The 18,278-nt window shown below is 47.7% G+C and overlaps 1 protein-coding gene across 1 annotated transcript in view; it reads right to left on the bottom strand.

The window, feature by feature from the left end:
- Positions 1 to 18,278, bottom strand: part of ttn.2 (titin, tandem duplicate 2) — a gene marked incomplete at its 5' end in the record, with an annotated part of 205,553 nt that overhangs the window by 51,620 nt on the left and 135,655 nt on the right. Inside the window, 27 exons of the mRNA XM_079733755.1 lie at positions 78 to 380; positions 481 to 1,065; positions 1,217 to 1,513; positions 1,667 to 1,864; positions 2,609 to 2,713; positions 2,817 to 3,404; positions 3,526 to 3,813; positions 4,061 to 4,351; positions 4,555 to 4,842; positions 4,928 to 5,233; positions 5,412 to 5,714; positions 6,031 to 6,333; positions 6,442 to 6,729; positions 6,925 to 7,224; positions 7,344 to 7,646; positions 7,734 to 8,033; positions 8,119 to 8,394; positions 9,263 to 9,565; positions 9,812 to 10,111; positions 10,228 to 10,512; positions 13,104 to 13,430; positions 13,537 to 13,801; positions 13,974 to 14,661; positions 14,780 to 16,784; positions 16,910 to 17,203; positions 17,321 to 17,620; positions 17,963 to 18,244. Of these exons, the coding sequence (XP_079589881.1) occupies positions 78 to 380; positions 481 to 1,065; positions 1,217 to 1,513; positions 1,667 to 1,864; positions 2,609 to 2,713; positions 2,817 to 3,404; positions 3,526 to 3,813; positions 4,061 to 4,351; positions 4,555 to 4,842; positions 4,928 to 5,233; positions 5,412 to 5,714; positions 6,031 to 6,333; positions 6,442 to 6,729; positions 6,925 to 7,224; positions 7,344 to 7,646; positions 7,734 to 8,033; positions 8,119 to 8,394; positions 9,263 to 9,565; positions 9,812 to 10,111; positions 10,228 to 10,512; positions 13,104 to 13,430; positions 13,537 to 13,801; positions 13,974 to 14,661; positions 14,780 to 16,784; positions 16,910 to 17,203; positions 17,321 to 17,620; positions 17,963 to 18,244 (10,371 nt within the window). The remainder of the gene's footprint in view (positions 1 to 77; positions 381 to 480; positions 1,066 to 1,216; positions 1,514 to 1,666; positions 1,865 to 2,608; positions 2,714 to 2,816; positions 3,405 to 3,525; positions 3,814 to 4,060; positions 4,352 to 4,554; positions 4,843 to 4,927; positions 5,234 to 5,411; positions 5,715 to 6,030; positions 6,334 to 6,441; positions 6,730 to 6,924; positions 7,225 to 7,343; positions 7,647 to 7,733; positions 8,034 to 8,118; positions 8,395 to 9,262; positions 9,566 to 9,811; positions 10,112 to 10,227; positions 10,513 to 13,103; positions 13,431 to 13,536; positions 13,802 to 13,973; positions 14,662 to 14,779; positions 16,785 to 16,909; positions 17,204 to 17,320; positions 17,621 to 17,962; positions 18,245 to 18,278) is intronic.

The raw sequence follows: 18,278 nt of genomic DNA, 5'->3' as shown, positions 1-18,278 counted from the left end.
AACTACTGGTGCCATTTTGGTATATTAGGTTACAGTTTGAGACATGATGACATGGTGTTGATGTAGGCTTTACTTACATACGATATCCTTGGTCATAGCTGGGTGAGAAGGCTCACTGGGTTCCCCGAAGCCAGCCTTGTTCTCTGCAGTCACTCTGAACTCGTACTCGACTCCCTCACTCAAACCTTGCACCTTGAAACGCAGGTCAGGGACCGTCCTCTTAGACGCTCTCACCCAGCGCATTCCTTTCCTCTCCTTCCTTTCAACACAATAACCTCTGATGTCACTTCCTCCATCCACGATTGGTCTCTTCCAAGAAATGGTGACTGAGTTTCGGGTGATGTTATCCACCTCTGGCGTCGATGGTGGACCGGGTGCACCTGGAGGAAGAACAAAATAATTATTACTGAGTTTATAGCAACGTACAAAAATCACAGCTCCTTATGTAGCATTTAAACAAGCGTTCTAGTTTATACTTACGGTAACTGTCAGTCATTTTGATGGGGCCGGACTGCACAGAGTCTCCAGTTCCATACTGGTTTACAGCAGACACTCTGAAGATGTACTCGTTGCCCTTGATCAGCTTGATTGCTACAAATCTGCAATCCATGACATCTTCGGCTAGCTTGGTCCACAGCAGGCGGCTGGTCTCTCGTTTCTCGAGGACATAGCATTTAATGGAGGATCCTCCATCCTCATCAGGGGGAAGCCAAGTCAGGGTACACTTCTCAGCTGAAATGTTGCTGGCCTTAATTGGGCCTGGAGGTCCGGGAATGTCAAGAACTTTGACCTTGATGTGGTCTTCCTTGATGCCGAAGGGGTTGCTGGCGGTGATAGTGTATTCTCCAGTGTTCTTCCTACTTGCGTACTTGATGGACATGGTAGAGGAAGTTGGGGTGCTGGTGATGCTAACAATGTCAGAGTTCTTGAACTCGCGACCAGCCTTGGACCACACAGCTGTGGGTGGTGGTTTACCAAGGATCTTCGAGGCAGTGATGAAAATTGTGTCGCCAGCCCTCACAGAAACATCTTTCATCTCTGGGTCGATGGTGATTGATGGAGGTTCTGTAGCAGACAGAAGAATAGCAACATTATTACTGTGTAACCATGTGTTGTTAACACTACAAATTGAAATTCCATATATCGAGCTGCTCTGTCTCATTAGGATGTGTCCATGCATTGTTTACAATATGAATGTCGATGCTCCCTCTCCTACCATATTCATCCTTGCAGGTGAGCAGTTCTGTGGGTTCGGAGGCGTTGCTGATGGCTCCAGCAGCATTCCTAGCCCTGATCCTGAACTCGTACTGAGCTCCCTCTGTCAGGTCTGTAACAGTGAAGGCACAGCTCTGGATGTTGACGTGGTTGGCCTTGGCCCAGGCCTTGGTTCCGGCCTCTAATTTCTCTACCATGTACCCCGTCAACTTGTGGCCGCCGTCGTACTTGGGCGCTGCCCACATCAGAGTCACAGAGCACCTGGTGACGTTGATCACATCAGGCTTGCCCGGAGGATCTGATGGGAACAATCACATATCAATCAACATTATTTTAAACCTTTTTAGGGGCATCTGTTTTTAGGGGCACCTGCACCACAGATTGGAATCTGGGTTGCTAAAAACTCAAAAAATCAAATATAGTAACCTTCTAGCATAAGTAGTGAACTTACCGATAGGATCCAGGGCAACCACAGCTTCAGTGGCCCTGCTGGCTTTACCCAGCCCAGCCATGTTCATGGCCATGACCCGGAACTCGTACTCCAGCCCCTCGATGAGGCTGGTGACCCTGCACTCCTTCACCCTCAGAGGAGTCTTGCTGGCCCTCTTCCACATCAAACTGTTCCTCTCTTTAAACTCAACATGGTATCCTACACACACACACACACACACACACACACACACACACACACACACACACACACACACACACACACACACACACACACACACACACACACGCGCGCACGCACACACACACAGTTCATGCATGTTGTTCCATCTACTGTTACGTATTTTAAGCACATGGGCTACCATACATAGCCACTAGGAAGTAGAATCTGACACATAAGCTGTAATTACCATACATAGCCACTAGGAAGTAGGATCGAACACATAAGCTGTAATTACCATACATAGCCACTAGGAAGTAGGATCAAACACGTAAGCTGTAATTACCATACATAGCCACTAGGAAGTAGGATCAAACACATAAGCTGTAATTACTATACATAGCCACAAGGGGGGCAGGACATATAAGCTGCAAGAACTATTCCAGCCACATATGGCAGCACCTTTAGACAGGTGAGGAGGGTGGAGCCAATACGACACATAGGACACGCCTACTCGGTATTAAAGCAGGGCCTGGAGCCAACGAAATCAGAAACATCCGGCAGTCCATACTAGGGAGTTAGGTAGAGAGGCCTGCTGTTTGTCGCTCATACGCGTGTCCATACAATTCCCCTCCTTTTGCTTCATAGTTACCATACCGAAATACTTTAACAAATAAAGTGAGTTCAAAGCGATCCTGATTAGACTACTTTCTTCAAGAACGCAACACTACTAAATTAATTATTATATACATCAGCTAACAATGAATAGTTATCTCATGTTACCAGTTATTGGGGAGCCCCCAGAGTCTATTGGATCATTCCAGTTCAAGGTGGCAGACTCGTGACGGATGCTGACAATCTGTGGAGGCGCAGGAGCTTCGGGAACATCTACAGACCAGGCATAGAAGAAGGGCAACATTAAGAACATCATAACAGCCATCCTAATGTAAATCCATTGGATGAAGATCATGTTGGATCAAAAGTAACTCACTGAATGGATGCATGGCAATGACTGGATCTGATCTCAGATACTCCCCAACTCCATATTTGTTCTCTGCAAACACTCTGAAGATGTACTCTATCCCATCATGGAGCCTGATCACCCTAATGGTGTTCTTCTGAGTAGCCGAGGCCACCGTAGCCCACTTGCTGTCCGTGGTCCTCCTCTTCTCTACGATGTAGTTGGACACTTCTGCGCCCCCATCGTCCGTGGGCGGACCCCACTCCAGGTTGATTCCGTCTGCCGTGATCTCGTCAAACTTGATGGGTCCCGTGCAGATCCCTGGCCGGCCCACCACCTTCAGGCTGAACTGGCAGTCCTTGGAGCCGGCTGAGTTCCTGGCTGTGATTTTGATGGTGTCGGCATCGGCCCTCTGGCAGTCTCTGATGAGCAGGGTAGTGAGGCCCTGAGACGCCTCCACACACATTCGGCCAGTGTCTCCCAGGCCAACATCTCCCTTTTTCCAGGTTGCCGCAGGATACGGGATGCCCATCAGAGGGATGTTGATGCGCACTGTGCTGCCCTCCTTGGCCACGTAGGTCAGATCATGCAGACCACTCAAGTCGAAGCTGGGTGGAACTGGAAGTCCAGAGGAACACAGAGCAATGTTCATAAACAGAAGAAAGACTGAATATCATCTGAAATGACTCATCAACAATCATTTCTAGAATAAGGTTTAAGCGAACCAAGATGATCTTACCAATCTGGTCTTTGGCCACGATGGTCAGCTCAATGGGGGGTCCTTCTCCAGATTCATTGAGAGCCTTGACTCTAAAGGAGTACTCTTTACCCTCCATCAGCTCGCCCAGCGTGTGGCTCATATTCTTCCCCTGCTCCAGCAGTTTCCACTTCTCCTCCCCCTCACTCTGCTCCAAGATGTAGGAGGTTATGTGGCTGCCTCCATCGCTGAGGGGCCTCTTCCAGCCCAGGGTCACAGAGTCTTTGGTAAGCTTCTGAGGCTTGAATTCTGACACCGGGCCAGGTTGTTCTGAGGCAAGGTAATTATAGGACCAGCATCAGATATCTAGCCAGGTGGTGATCAATATAATTACTGACCCCTTTCATATTAAACATTTTCATTCATTTAAAGGTATTTGGCTCATATTCTGTGCAATTTCCATACACATTTTAATTTGTATTCTAAGGCAATTTAAGTTGTAGTAAGAAAGTATACCATGTAAGTTTGACAAAAACGTTGTGTGCAGTCTAAACCAAAGTTATCCGTGTGGTTCTACCTGAGGCTCTGACAGAGCCGGGCGTCTCACAGCCCTCTCCGATGCCGTAGGCATTCTCCGCTAGAACCCTGAAGCAGTAGGCCTGCCCCCCTTCCAGGTTAGGGATCCTGAACGAGGTCTTTGGACATTCTGTAGCAACACAGGTCCATGCCTTTCTCTCTGCCAAACGCTTTTCCACAATGTAGCTCTTCACTGGGCTTCCACCATCGATCAGAGGGGGTTCCCAGGTGATGAAGGCATGGCTTCTAGATGTCTCCTTGACAACCAGGTTGGCTGGAGGTCCAGGAGTTGCTGAGAGAGGAACATGTTTATGCTATGTCCTTTTAACTGAACCGTGAGGAATATGTTTAGGGGGTGATATACCCTACAAGTCAGAATAGTTTGAAGACCTTGAAAAAGTTTAATATCTTCATCTTGCAGTTAAATAATTGTATAATTAGAAACCATCAGTGGAATAGCTTTTAGCCATTCATAGTTGAATTAATTGCTCTTACCGAGGACCTTGACGATGATAGTGTAGCTCTTTGAGCCGCTGCTGTTTTCCAGGGACAAGACGTACTTCCCGGCGTCATATCTGGTGACGTCTTCAATCATCAGCAGCGTGTCCCACTCGGAGGTCTTGATGAGCACCCCCTGCCTGTCCTTCAGATTGGCACCAACCTTGGTCCAGGTGACCTTTGGGGCGGGTCGTCCTCTCAGGGGAACATAGAGCCTCATGGTGACACCCGCTCTCAGGACCAAGGCTTTACGCAGGTCAGCGTCCAGTTCAGCCTCTGGAGCGACTGCAGGACAGAGCACAGTGTCCTCTGATTAGAGCATAGAGCCAACAACCATGACTGACGCTGATCAAAAGGCAATTGAACTTACTGAGGATGTTCTTTGGCATGTGGTTCCCTGGGACCTCGCTGGGCTCGCTGTATCCAATCTTGTTAACAGCTGTCACTCTGAACTGGTACTCAGTGCTGTCCAACAGGCCAGTCATCAGGAACTTAGTGGCCTGGAGCTTTTTGGGAACATTGCACTTGGTCCAGTCCTCAGCCTCAGCACGCTTGCACTCTACCAGGTATCCGATGATCTCACAACCCCCATCGTAAGCTGGTTTGGTCCAAGTCAAACTGATGGAACTCTTAGTGGAATCAACCACCTTGGGGAAGGCGGGGGGGCCAGGAGGATCTAGAATAGGCAGGGGGGATTATATTGATATGAATTATGTTGACCAATATATAGTACTGCTATCTATCACTAGCATGACAATTCCACTACTACTACTCATAATATAAATTATAATCAATTGTCATGCAGAAGACACAATTGTAAAAGGGTATAATAAAGGGCAAACTATTGGACTTACAGACGGGGTCAACAGCCAGGGCGGCATTAGAGGCATCACTGGGTTTTCCAAGGCCGGCTTTGTTCATGGCAATGACTCTGAACTCGTACTCTGACCCTTCGGTCAGCTGGACAGCCTTGATGGTCCGGTCGATTACAGGTCTGCGGTTAACCTTGGCCCAGGTCAGCTCCGTGGCCTCACGTTTCTCTAACATGTATCCCAGGATGGTGGCCTTGCCATCGATGGCAGGGACCTTCCAGCTGACCGTCATGGAGTCCTTGGTGATGTTAGTGATGATTGGGGGCTCACATGGACCTGGTACATCTGGAGGGAGAGAAACACAACCAGGAGGGCATCAGCAGATGATCCAAGAGCTGAGTGTGTATCCCTAAATTCTATCTCACAGCTGTACAATCTCACCATAGACTCTATCAGCTGTACAGTCTATCCCTACACCTGAACAGCTGAACAGTCTATCCATACATCCTAAAAGCTGTACCTCTGGGCAGTCTATCCCTACACCCTATCTTACAGATGTACATTCTATCCCTACACCCTATTTAACAGCTCTCCATCTATCCGCACACATCATCTCTAATGGTGCATATCTCTTGAGAGCACTAGTTATGCATGTTATTACCGTATGGGTTCTTGACCATGACGGGGCCGGCCATGACGGTGTCTCCCACACCATACTGGTTCTCAGCACTGACTCGGAACTCATACTCGTGGCCCTCGATAAGTTTCTCCACATTGCTGTCGGTGGAGTGGCCGTGGATGTTGGAGCTGACCAGCGCCCAGTTGGCCCTGCTGGTCTCTCTCTTGTCGATGATGTAGTTGGTGATCTCAGAACCACCGTCGGCTAGGGGCGGCTCCCAGCGGAGCCGCACGTGGTCAGAAAACACCTTGCCGATCTTCACCGAGGCGGGAGGACCTGGTTTGTCTGAAGGGAGACCCAAATCATTTAAGTATACATTTAACCCTGATCAAGTCCATAGTACTTGGTGCTGGTATGTCAGCCAATGTTGTTGCGATAGGGGGGAGATTGTACCTAACACCTTGACCTTGATTGTGGCATACTTGGAGCCATTGATGTTCTCAGCAGTGATAGTGTAGTCCCCAGACTCCTTCCTGGCGACGGAGTAGAGTTCCAGCAGGTGGACATGTTTCTTCTGACTCGTTTTCATGCCTTCAGCCAGGACGAGAGGTGCCCCATCTCTCTTCCAGCTCACCTTGGGAAGAGGCTTACCGAATACCTCAGCGTCCAGGAAGACGTTATCTCCAGCCTTCACCACGATCAGGTTTTTCATGTTGACACCTAGCTCTACACGGGGGGGAACTAAGGGACAGAGGAACAACTGCATTAATTGATGTTAAAGGTAGCATATGTAGCAGATGATCTCAGTGTTTTGTTTCAAATATTTTTTTTAATAATTCAAACACAATCACAAAATAAGTTTTCTTATAAAATCACTTATATTAAACCATAAAAAAAACTGCCTGCACCAATCAGCAGGAAGTGAAAACAGTGTACCATTCTCTGCAAACACAGGGATGGGGTCGGACAGCTCAGAGGGCTGGCTGATGTTGATGGCTGTCTTGGCGATGATGCGGAACAGGTACTGCTGTCCCTCCTGCAAGCCAGTCACTACGTAGTCCTCTGTCTGGATGTTCATGCAGTTAGCATTGCAGCGAGTCCACTTATCCTCAGGCATCTTGCAGTACTCCACGTAGTAGCCAATCAGCTTGCTGCCTCCGTCATTTCTTGGACGGCTCCAGACCAACGAGACGGTGGTCTTGGTGACGTCCATGGGCTCTGGTTTACCTGGTGGGTCTGGAGGGAACAACAAGGCGATACAGATATATTTCATAAACCCTATCAGACACCACAGCAGATAAACTCAAAAAAAATAAAATAGGGGAATGCCCCTTTCACACGGGGCAAGTGCATACCGACGGCTGTCCTGGCTGTAATGAAGTCGGATGGTTTGCAGGGCAAGCCCTGTCCAGCCTGATTGATGCCAGACACTCTGAAGGTGTACTCCAGGCCCTCAATGAGGCCAAAGCAGGTATACTGGGTGGATTTCACCACCGATTCGTTGGCCTTGGCCCAGAGCAGGCTGTTCCTCTCCTTCCTCTCGATGCAGTAGCCGGTGATGGGGCTGCCCCCGTCGCTGCTGGGCTTCTCCCAGGACACGATGACAAAGTCCTTGTTGATCTTATTAACCTGAAAGCTTCTGGGCTCACTTGGAGGATCTGGGAAATAAGATAACAGTATAATATATACCTTTCAATAATTTGTACAGAATTATTATTATTAGGAAGACCAAATAAACAACTCACCGAAAGGATATCTGGCGATGGTCTTCTCTGAATAGATGGGCTGGGAGATGCCGAGGCGGTTCTCAGCGCGAACACGGAAGGCATACTCTTTCCCAGGGGTGAGTTTGACTACACGGAAACTGCATTTGGTACAGGCAACGGAGGCGGTGAGCCAGTCTCCCTGGCTCACATCACACTTTTCAATGATGTAGTTGGTAATGTTGCTGCCTCCGTCCTCCTGTGGAGGGTTCCAGAGCAGGGTGCAGGCATCCATGTCCAGCTCTGTCACCTCCAGGGGTCCTTCGGGCGGACCAGGGATGTCTGGGAAGAATAGAGGGCAGGCCGGTTAAATCACCTCACACTCAAATATACCAGACTGAGACTTATAATTATGGGTACTACTGACCCATGACCACCACTTTGATGATCTGGTTGATGCTGGATGTGCTGTTTGCAGCAGACAGGCTGTAGTAGCCACTGTCAGCCCTGGTTACGTTCTTGATGGACAGAGTGCAGGTGGTCAGAGTCTTCACCACAGACAGGCGGTCTGAGGTCAGGATGTCCTCGCTCCCTTGTTTCCATTTGCAGAATGGAGCCGGTTTCCCAGCCACGATGGCTTCAACCACCATCTTAGATCCAGCCCTCACTGTCACAATGTCCTGCATGATGATCTTAGGGGCCACTGGTTACAGAAAGGGAAGAAAAAGTTACAGCCCTGTTCCTTTAACCTCGTCATCCCTTGGCTTCCTCGTTTGTTTCTGAAGAATAAAATGCTCATTGTTAATAGAGTCTCCCTACTGCAACAGCTATAATACATAATCTTGGTACCAACAAAAGATAACCAGTGAATTTGTGCAAGTAAATAAAACACATCATCAATGGAAGATTTAATTTCTTTCTGAAATACATTTAGCAAATAAATGTATTTTTAAATGGTAACCCTGCAAAGGCCATAGCATAGCATCTTATGAGTACCTGGGTTAATGTAGAGACAGAAGACAGAGAGGTACGTCTAGGATTACATTTTTAAAAAGAGTAAAAACAACAAATCCAATGCAAACTAATTAAAGAATTACAATACGTGATAAGACAAGATCATGTGTTCTAATCAACAGCGATTCCCATGTTTCCTGTGAAAGTTACACATACATTGATTGTCAACACCATGTGTGGTTTCCAAATGGTGCCTGGACACTGGATTATCAGTTTATGGTGGTTTTATCTGATTAAACACAACTTTGAGCTGTTGCTGGTGCCGTTGATGGACTTTCCTCCATCGTAGCTAACAATGGTTATGATAGAGTAAAAGAGAATCTGGGCTAGGGCTGTGTCACATGACTGCTTTCTCATGTTTTCAGATGCCTTACGATGCCTTTGAATTTGGGGGGAGGGGGCGTAGCCCGGATATGCAGACTCTGGATGAAGAGGTTAAACCTGATCTCACGGGCCAAGATGAAGATTTTGCGTGTCATATTTTTGCAATGGTGTGCCTTTTTACCGTGTATGTAGTGTGCAGGTGAGGTTTGTGCGTGAAGCGCATGTGAACTCACTGAGCTGCTCCTTGACTTCAAACACGCCCTCCGCCTCTCGGGCCAGGCTGACGCCCACTGAGTTCCTGGCAGCGACCCTGAACTTGTACTTGGTTCCCTCCTTCAGCCCAACCACAACAATGGTCATGTCTTTGACCACAGAGTATGGGGTCCACTTGCCCTCGGCAGAGCCATCTTCCTGGTAGTCCACCACATAGCCATTAATCTTGGCTCCTCCGTCTCGGAGGGGCTTCAGCCAGCCCAGCGTGGCACTGTTCTTGGTGATTTCCAACACTTCCATCTTCTTAGGTGGGTCGGGTTCACCTGGTGACATGGATCATGATTAGGAACAGAGGAATTCAAGTTATGTTTAAGACTACACTCATCAAAAACAATTTGTAAATAATTAGCTAGTAAAAAAATACTGAAAAAGAGTTGGCTTTCTTTCATTTAAAATATATAAATTTCAATGTTTTTTTTTACTCAATTGTCTTTGGCCACATCTTAGAAACATTAAAAGAAACATGTCAAAGCATAGTTTCCACGCTCCCTGAGTAGTGCCAGACTTACTGATGGGGTCCACAGCCAGGTACGACCTAGGGGAATCCTGAGGGAGTCCGATGCCGTACTTGTTGCAGGCCATGACTCTGAAGTAGTAATCCATGCCAGGGCTCATATTGGTGACCTTGAAGCTGGTCTTCTTCAGATCCTCGCTGCACTTGTTCCAGGTCTTCCTGTCCACCTCACGCTTCTCCACAATGTAATTGAGGATCTGACTGCCGCCATCATTCTCCGGAGGAAGCCAGGATAGCTGAGCAGTCGTCTTGGTGACATTAGTAGCGTCCAGACCGCCAACAGGTCCAGGAGTATCTGTCAATCACACAATACATGGTCCATGAAGGAGCCTAACAAATTAACACTGCTGTAGAGTTGTTTATAGTTGTATTTCACAACAGCTCTAGAATCAATTAAACGCTGTTTCTTACCAAGGACTTTGACACGGACGTACACAGCCTTCTCTCCAGAAGAATTGGAAAGGGACAGAGAGTATCTTCCAGAATCCTCTCTGGTGCTCTCAGGAATGACCAGGAAGGACATGGAGTCCACCTGATCAACGTGACCCCTGCGGACCACGTTGTCCACACCCATGCGCTTCCAGGTCACCTTTGGCGCAGGTCGGCCTCTGATGACAGCAAACAGCCTAATGGGACATCCGGCCCTGACAGACAAGCCCTTCCTTAGACTGGCATCCAGGTCGATCTCTGGGGCCTCTGTCATGAAACACATTAAAGGCTGTGTTGCAGGGTTTATTTTCCAACAAATTTGTGCAATTTGCTTGCTGGTAATAAAGATTTAAAGTGTAATCCATTGTATTTAATGTTGTTAGGTATCACAATACGGAATGTAATACGAAAAAGTAGGTACTATTTCAGCGGTTTGCTATTGATTCTCATTTCCCCCAGAATGCATTGCATGATGTCATGTTGGGGAGACACGGACCAAAGCCGCATTAAGACCCTTGAGAGTAGAGACTAGTAAGAGAGTGTTCAGCAGATTATACAGAAACATAGATAAATACATAGATATTATGTATAGTTAGTATATGCTACACGTGAACCTCCTAAGATGGCGCAATTTGATTGGTTCGCTATCTCGGGATATTGGGCAATATCCCGTGATTGACATGTCAAACTCGATATTGTTTTCATCGCAATATTTCCGATAATAACAACAAATAAACCGCTAATAAAAACAAATAAATCGCGGCAAAAAGTGTTATCTTGTTTATTTTTGGAGTGTTCACGTGTAGTATATACTAAAACATTTAATTAACAATTATTCACCTCAGGCTCCGTGAATAGTGGGGAATAGGCTATTCCCTACTATTCACTTTGCCTTCGGCGAATAATTGTTAATTAATATCGGGAATTCATTTAGGTGATTCGGCTCACACAGGACAGTATAGCCTACAAGACCACACAGAACATGGGAGACAACAAGTCTGACTTGACATACACAAAATACATCACATTAAAACTAGAAAGACAGACAGACAGATAGATAGACGGATAGAAAGATAATTAAATATGTTCTATTATTTGCCTTGAGGAGCCAGCTAGTCCTGTGCCCGTAGGCAAATTAGCCATGTGCGCCTAACAGAAGAAAGATGTAATGTTGAAAAGTCGTACTAAAAACGGATAGCAAGGGAAAGCTAAACCAGACTGTATCAATCACACACTTTGGGTCCATTCGAACTTATGGTAAGAGGCTAGTCTTTAAATCTTTGCAGTGACTGAATGTTGATGATAAAACGGATGGTTTTGCATAAGGTGAGTGTGTGCGACTGCGTGTGTCCTTTCCGGCTTCGGCATACTGCATGGTTATGAAGGCCGTGTGGTTAGTTGTGGTCTTAGTGAAAGAGCCTAGCCTTGGAGTAGGATAAGTTGGAGTGATTGTTTACGGGCATGTGAGAGTGAGAGAGAGAGCACACCCGCCGTGGTGATGTTTGGCTTGTTATTGGCTGTCTGTCAGCATCCGCCGGGTTGGACGATGTGGTTTGTGCATGTGTTCAATGTACATCTGTCTGGTCGTATTTGCGGTAGATTGATGGTTAAATAATGTCACACCACGATCGGTCATACTTGCAGGAACTCATTTGCAAGTGCACTGATTGCGGGTCCGATAGGCTATACCTGCCATTTATTCAGTTGATTGCTCTTCTCAGTGCGCCAGATTGGTGCCAATTATTGTCGTGTTTGTATTTTAATGCACAACTTTGCCTCTCCTTGTTATAAATCAATGTGCATCCAAACAAATTTAGCCAATGCAGCCTCCTATGTCAGTGTTGCTTTAAAATGTATAGCATATCGGATTATCAAAAAATGTTATGTGTGTGCGTGTGTGTTGTCATGTAGGCTAAATACAGATTGTCTTGCATCCATGAAAGATTGTAATGTTATAGGCCTACTGCAAAATGTATATCGGTATTGCGCAACAATCGGGAGATTGGGACCCCCGAATATTGACGGGTATTTCGCACACTGGGTTAAATAAAGCTTAAAAATAAACACTAGGCAAAGATGTTGTTACTGGAGCTAGTAGGCTACCAACAAAACGTGGGATAACTAATCGGAAATCTGATTACAACGTCGGGGGTAAAATTTAATTATTTTCTTGGGGGATTTCACAGGTGGGACTGGCAAGTTAGCCCATAGCTAGCATTATGCTTTCTTTTTCTAGATCTTCTGACTAAGTTTACCGGTACTTATCTGAACGACATAATCGCTGTCACTAGATATAAAGAAAACGTTGACTTTCACTTGGTGCTATTCATTGACAGTAAACATAAATAAAAGTGTTGTTATTGTATCCACTGCTGTTCATTGACTAGCTCCAGCGCTCGTTGCTGCGTTGCTAAATGATAGCAACTCTCCACTCATTCCCCTCTGACCATGCATTTAATTGGCTTTGACCGCCATCAGTTCTCTGCAATTCCTCATTCACCCTCTCACGTCTGACAGGTTCGAAATTATAAGGCTGTGGGCCATCATACATGTTATTTGTGGTTCTTGCCACCTCTTAGATGCCATAGTTCTAGTACAAGGCTGAGGCTACCTTCCACCACGTCATTGCCGAATGGCGTTAGAAAACACCTGTTACTAACTATTGTTAACACTATTTTGGAGACATTTTATAAATGATATACATATTTTGAGTGCTTTATGTACCCATTAATCAAAACTTGAAGGTAAACCTGCAGGTAGGCCTTTAAGAGTCAGGTTATATCTTCTCTTACATCAATAACAATTGTGCAACAATATGTGCAGGAAATTGTGATAGCGCAAATGAACAAAAGTCTCACCCAGGATCTCTTTGGGGGAGGCAGCTTCCCTCAGGTAAGCATGGCGTCCCCAGCCCATCTGGTTCTGGGCAGACACCTTAAAGTCATACTCCAGCTTCTCGTCCAGCTGTCCGATGGTGAACTCTGTGAGGACCAGTGGGCCGTGGGTGTCGATCCTCTTCCAGCCCACAGAGGGATTCTCTGGGTCGGCATCGGTCTTCAACCTCAGGTCCAGGCTGTAGTTGATGATAGGAGCGCCACCATCGTACACAGGTCTGGACCAGCTCAGAGTGATGGAAGTTTTGGTGCTGTCGGCCACCTTCAGGAATGCAGGGGGGCCCGGGGGCTCTGTGCACAGATGATATAATAGATTATCATTATTCATAATAAATTTGTCAAGATAAGAAATGCAATATACAGGTAATAACTGTTGTTTTTCTCATTGAATACCCACCGATTGGATCTTTGGCAGCCACGGGTCTGCAGGGCTTGCTGGGCTCTCCCAGGCCCACCTCGTTCTCAGCCTTGACCCTGAACTGATACTCATGGTTGGGGATGAGGTTGGTCACCTTCATGCGTCTCTCTGTGATTGTACTCTTGGTGCAGGGAACCCAGCGCACAGCTCTCTTCTCCTTCCTCTCCAGGATGTAGCCGGTGATCGACTTTCCTCCATCATTCTCTGGGGGAGCCCAGACAACAGTCATCTCCTCTTTGCCCACCTTGAAGAGAAGCACACAGCTGTCAGTCCCACTATTTAGGAGTAGCTTTATGGTCTCATTGATGATGACTGGAAAGTGTTTTACTTTTGCAGTATTAAACAAAAATGTATTGTGAGTTCCCTTCGGCATCCCTACCCTGTAAAGACTCTACAACAGGGATTCATTATCCTACCTTTGAGACCTCAGGGGCCTCGGGAGGTCCAGGTTTGTTGAACTGGGTCTTCACCGTGACAGGCTTGCTCTCTACGGCTGGTCCTGTACCCATCTTGTTCTCAGCTCTCACTCTGAAGATGTACTCATTGCCCTCCACCAGGCGGGTAACGTTGCAGTAAGGAGTTACCACAGAGGCAGAGTATGTAGACCAGACCATTCTTCTGGTCTCACACTTCTCCAGAATGAAGCTGTCCACCTCACATCCACCGTCGTCCTCAGGATTGTCCCAGATCACCCTGCACTTGTCAGCTCCAATCCCAGTAACCCTGAGGTTCCTTACAGGCCCGGGGATGTCCAACACGTTGACGTTAGCATATGCTGTGAAGGTGCCAGCTGAGTTGATGGCACTGACCACATACTTGCCGGTGTCTGTACGTTTCGACTTTGTCAAGAGGAACTTGGAGTAGTCGGCACCTGTCTCATAGCTCATTCTGGGGTTGTCTCCTGTTGCTTTGTCCTTGACCCACTTGACCTCTGGTTGGGGCTTTCCTCTCAGGCCAGCCTCCATTCTGACAGACTCTCCAGCCATCACAGTCACTGATCCTACCTGCTTCAGGTCGATCACTGGCTTCTGGATCTCTTCCCTCACCAATATATCACAGAGCTTCACCCAGTCACTCTCTCCACCCTCATTGACTGTCTGCACCCTAAATAAAAAAAATAATGATTCAGAAACGTTATAAAATCATAAACATAAATAAGACATTAGATTAGGCTAAACCTGTTTATAGTTAAAACAGCCACAGTACCAATGTCGCAACTGACCTGAATGTGTAGGTCTGGTTCTCAGTGCACTTGTCGGCCATGAGGAATGTGTTGTTGAGAGGGCCAGCATTGAGTTCCTCCCACTCCTCGCCATCCTTTACCTTACACTCCAGGTTGTAGGAGATGCTGCGGCTGCCGCCATCATAATCAGGCTTCCTCCATCTGAGGTACACGTGGTTTTTGCCGATATCAGTGGCCCGGAAATTCTCAGGCTCTCCAGGTTTCTCAATGGGGTCGATGGCCAGCAGGGGTGTCTTGGTCTCCACAGTTGGCCCTGGGCCCATCTTGTTCTCAGCACAGACACGGAACAGGTATTCATGCCCTTCCATTAGCTTGGCCTTGATCATGCGGTTGGTGCAGGTAGATGAGATCATAGACCACATGCTGACGCTAGGCTCACGGCACTCCACAATGTAGTTGGTGATTTCAGAGCCACCGTTGTCTATTGGAGCTTCCCAGTTGATCATACAGGAGCCCTTGGTGACATATGTGAGGTGGAGGTTCTGACAGTGGAGAGGTCGGTCCAGGACGTTGACTGTGATGATGCAGGAGGCCTCACCACCCTCGTTGGATGCCTTTAAGAGGAATTGGCCATGGTCGGCTCTGGTGGCCTCCTTGATTTTCATGTGGACCACTGGGAGGTTCTGGGTGATGGTGATACGTTTGGTGTTTTCCAAAACAGTCTCTCCCTTGGACCACAGGATCTCAGGGTCTGGACGAGCCTTGATGTAGCCTGTGATGTTGATGTTGTGTCCAGCGCGCACAGTGAGACGCTCACGGCAGGAAGCCTCCATCTCTATTTCAGGAGGAATGAGGATGTCCTGAGCAATGGTGGACTCTGGGATCTCCCGGGATTCTCCATCTCCAATCATATTGGAAGCAAATACTCTGAACCTATATTCTTGCCCTTCCTCCAGGGCCTTGACTCTGTAGGCACACTGTTTGATGAAGTCATCCAGGTTAACCTTCTTCCACTCCTCACTATCAGCCTTCTTCATCTCCACTGTGTAGCCCAGGATGGGGCTACCTCCATCTTTGTTAGGTTTTGACCACACCAGGTCAGTTGTTGATTTGCTGTAGTCCTTGACCTTGGGGTTGACAGGGTGGCTTGGCACAGTGATGGGCCTACAAGGCTTGCAGGGGTCCGAGATGGGAGAGGGACCACTGTATCCAGCAATATTTTCAGCAAAAACTCTGAACTCATAGTTGTTGCCCTCAAACAGGCCCAGAACTCTGTACCTGAGGTCCTTGCACGGCGTCTTGTTCACACGGATCCACTTGCCTCCAATGTGTCGGCGTTCAATTAGGTAGCCAGTGATCTGGCTACCACCATCAGCCAAAGGCATGGTCCAGCCAACCGTGACTGCGTCCTCTGCAATATCTGACGTATGTGGTTTACCAGGGTGGCTTGGGGCCTCAAATGAGTGCTGGGCGACGGTGGGCATGCTCTCCAGCGCAGCACCAATACCCATTTTATTCTCAGCACGGATTCGGACCACATACTCCACTCCCTTCTGCAGACGGGAGATCTTGAGTATGTTAGCGGTGCTACCAGAGCTTACTCCTCCCCAGGACTCCTTGTTGGATTCTCTCTTCTCAACGATGTAATTGATAACTGGGCTACCTCCATCATCTTTGGGAGGACGCCATTCGATCTCCATGGAGTCTGGTGTCACCTCCAGGATATTCAGCGGTCCAATGGGAGCAGCGGGAACATCCAGAACGGTCACACTGAGCCCCACGGTTTTGCTTCCGGCTGGGTTGGACACCGTCAGCAGATAGCTCCCAGTGTGATTTCTGGTACAGTCATTGATGCTAAGCACAGTAGAGAAGTTGTCAGTGTCTATCTTTACATTCCCCTCGGTAGTGATCTCCTCTCCCTCGATGCACCACTTAGCAGTGGGAACTGGGATTCCTCTCATGATGGCTGGAAGCCTGATGGTGGTGCCAGCCTTGACCGTGATGCCCTCTATCAGCTTAACGTCCACTTCAACAATGGGAGCCACTGGACAAACGAAGACACAAAGAAGGCTTTTTAACTACACTGAAGTTCTATAAACGAAAAAAGGTGAATACATCTGTGTTGGCATAATTACAATGAAGATAAAGTTAGGTTTCTTGATGTCTCACCCAGTTTCTCCTGGCATAGGACAGGAAGGGTGGTGTCGGGTCTGCTGAGGCCAATCGCGTTCTCAGCTCTCACACGGAAACGATACGTCTTTCCCTCCTCCAGGCCAGTCACATGACTTTCAGGGATACTGACCGTCTTCCACTCATCCCATTCCCTCTCTCCCTCCTCCTGGTACTCAACCAAGAAGCCAGTGATGTTACTTCCTCCGTTGCGGTCGGGCCAGTTCCAGATCAGCCACACCTCAGTCTTGTCAGCATCGACGTGATGCAGGTCCTTAGGTGGGCCAGGTGGGACTGAGGGGCCAAAGAAAATATTACATCAGACCAACATCCAGACATCCAGAACGATCTGTCTAGGTATCCTATCCATGAATACATGCTATGGATCACCAGTGTGCAGTTAGTACTCACACAGGGGGTTCATGGCCTTGATGGACCTTGGTGTCTCCACATATTCACTCCTGCCATACTGGTTCTCAGCAGCTACGCGGAACAGGTAGGATGTTCCTTCCATCAGGTGTTTGGCCGTAATGCTGCGCTTCTTAGAAGAGGAGCAGACGGGCACCCACTGGGCCGAGGCTGCATCCTTCTTTTCCACCACAAAGTTAGTGATGCGGGCACCGCCATTGTCCTCTGGGTCTTTCCAGGACAGGTAGGCGGAGTCACTCCTCACGTCGGTCACACGCAGGTGTTGAATGGGACCGGGCTTATCTGGGAAAGAAAGGCATCATGTTAGAACATGGCAGCCAAGCGTAGGCATTCAAATCCCAAGCGGTAGAGCAAGGCATTAACACTGCAATTGGAAGGGCTTTCCATTCCCACTAGAGCTACCCATGCTTAAAATATAAGACATTTAGGATAGACGCCTGCACAAGACGGCACTATATATTTTTTTTATTGCTATAATGTGGAGATTTTATATATTTAGTAAGGCATAATGCACTTTTGCATGTTTTATTTCATCTTTACACTTATTCCAATCGCCAAATGCGTTAAACATGATGTCCTATTTAACTAGCTAAAGTGAAACATGTAATTTGGGGGGTCTCTTACTCAGGACCAAGACAGTGCAGGTCACGGTCTTGGATCCAGCCGGGTTCTCCACAGTCAGGGTGTAATCTCCACAGTCGTCACGGTTACAGAACCTCATCTCCAGCTTGGTCGCACTCTGGTTGACCTCGATGTCAGCTCTGGTGGGCACCTCGGCCTCATTCTTCTTCCAGATGACACTAGGGAAGGGTTTACCAGTGATCTCAGCCATCAGGACGATGTGAGTTCCAGCCATGGCCTTCACCTCACGAGTCATCGCTGCATCCAGGATCAGCTCTGGGGGCTCTGTAACCACAAGGGGTCAGAAGAGATGAAACAC

This window comes from Pollachius pollachius, assembly GCF_949987615.1.
Source record: "Pollachius pollachius genome assembly, chromosome: 3".
In the NCBI taxonomy this organism is placed as follows: domain Eukaryota; kingdom Metazoa; phylum Chordata; class Actinopteri; order Gadiformes; family Gadidae; genus Pollachius; species Pollachius pollachius.
This window is presented reverse-complemented; position numbering and strand designations above follow the sequence as displayed.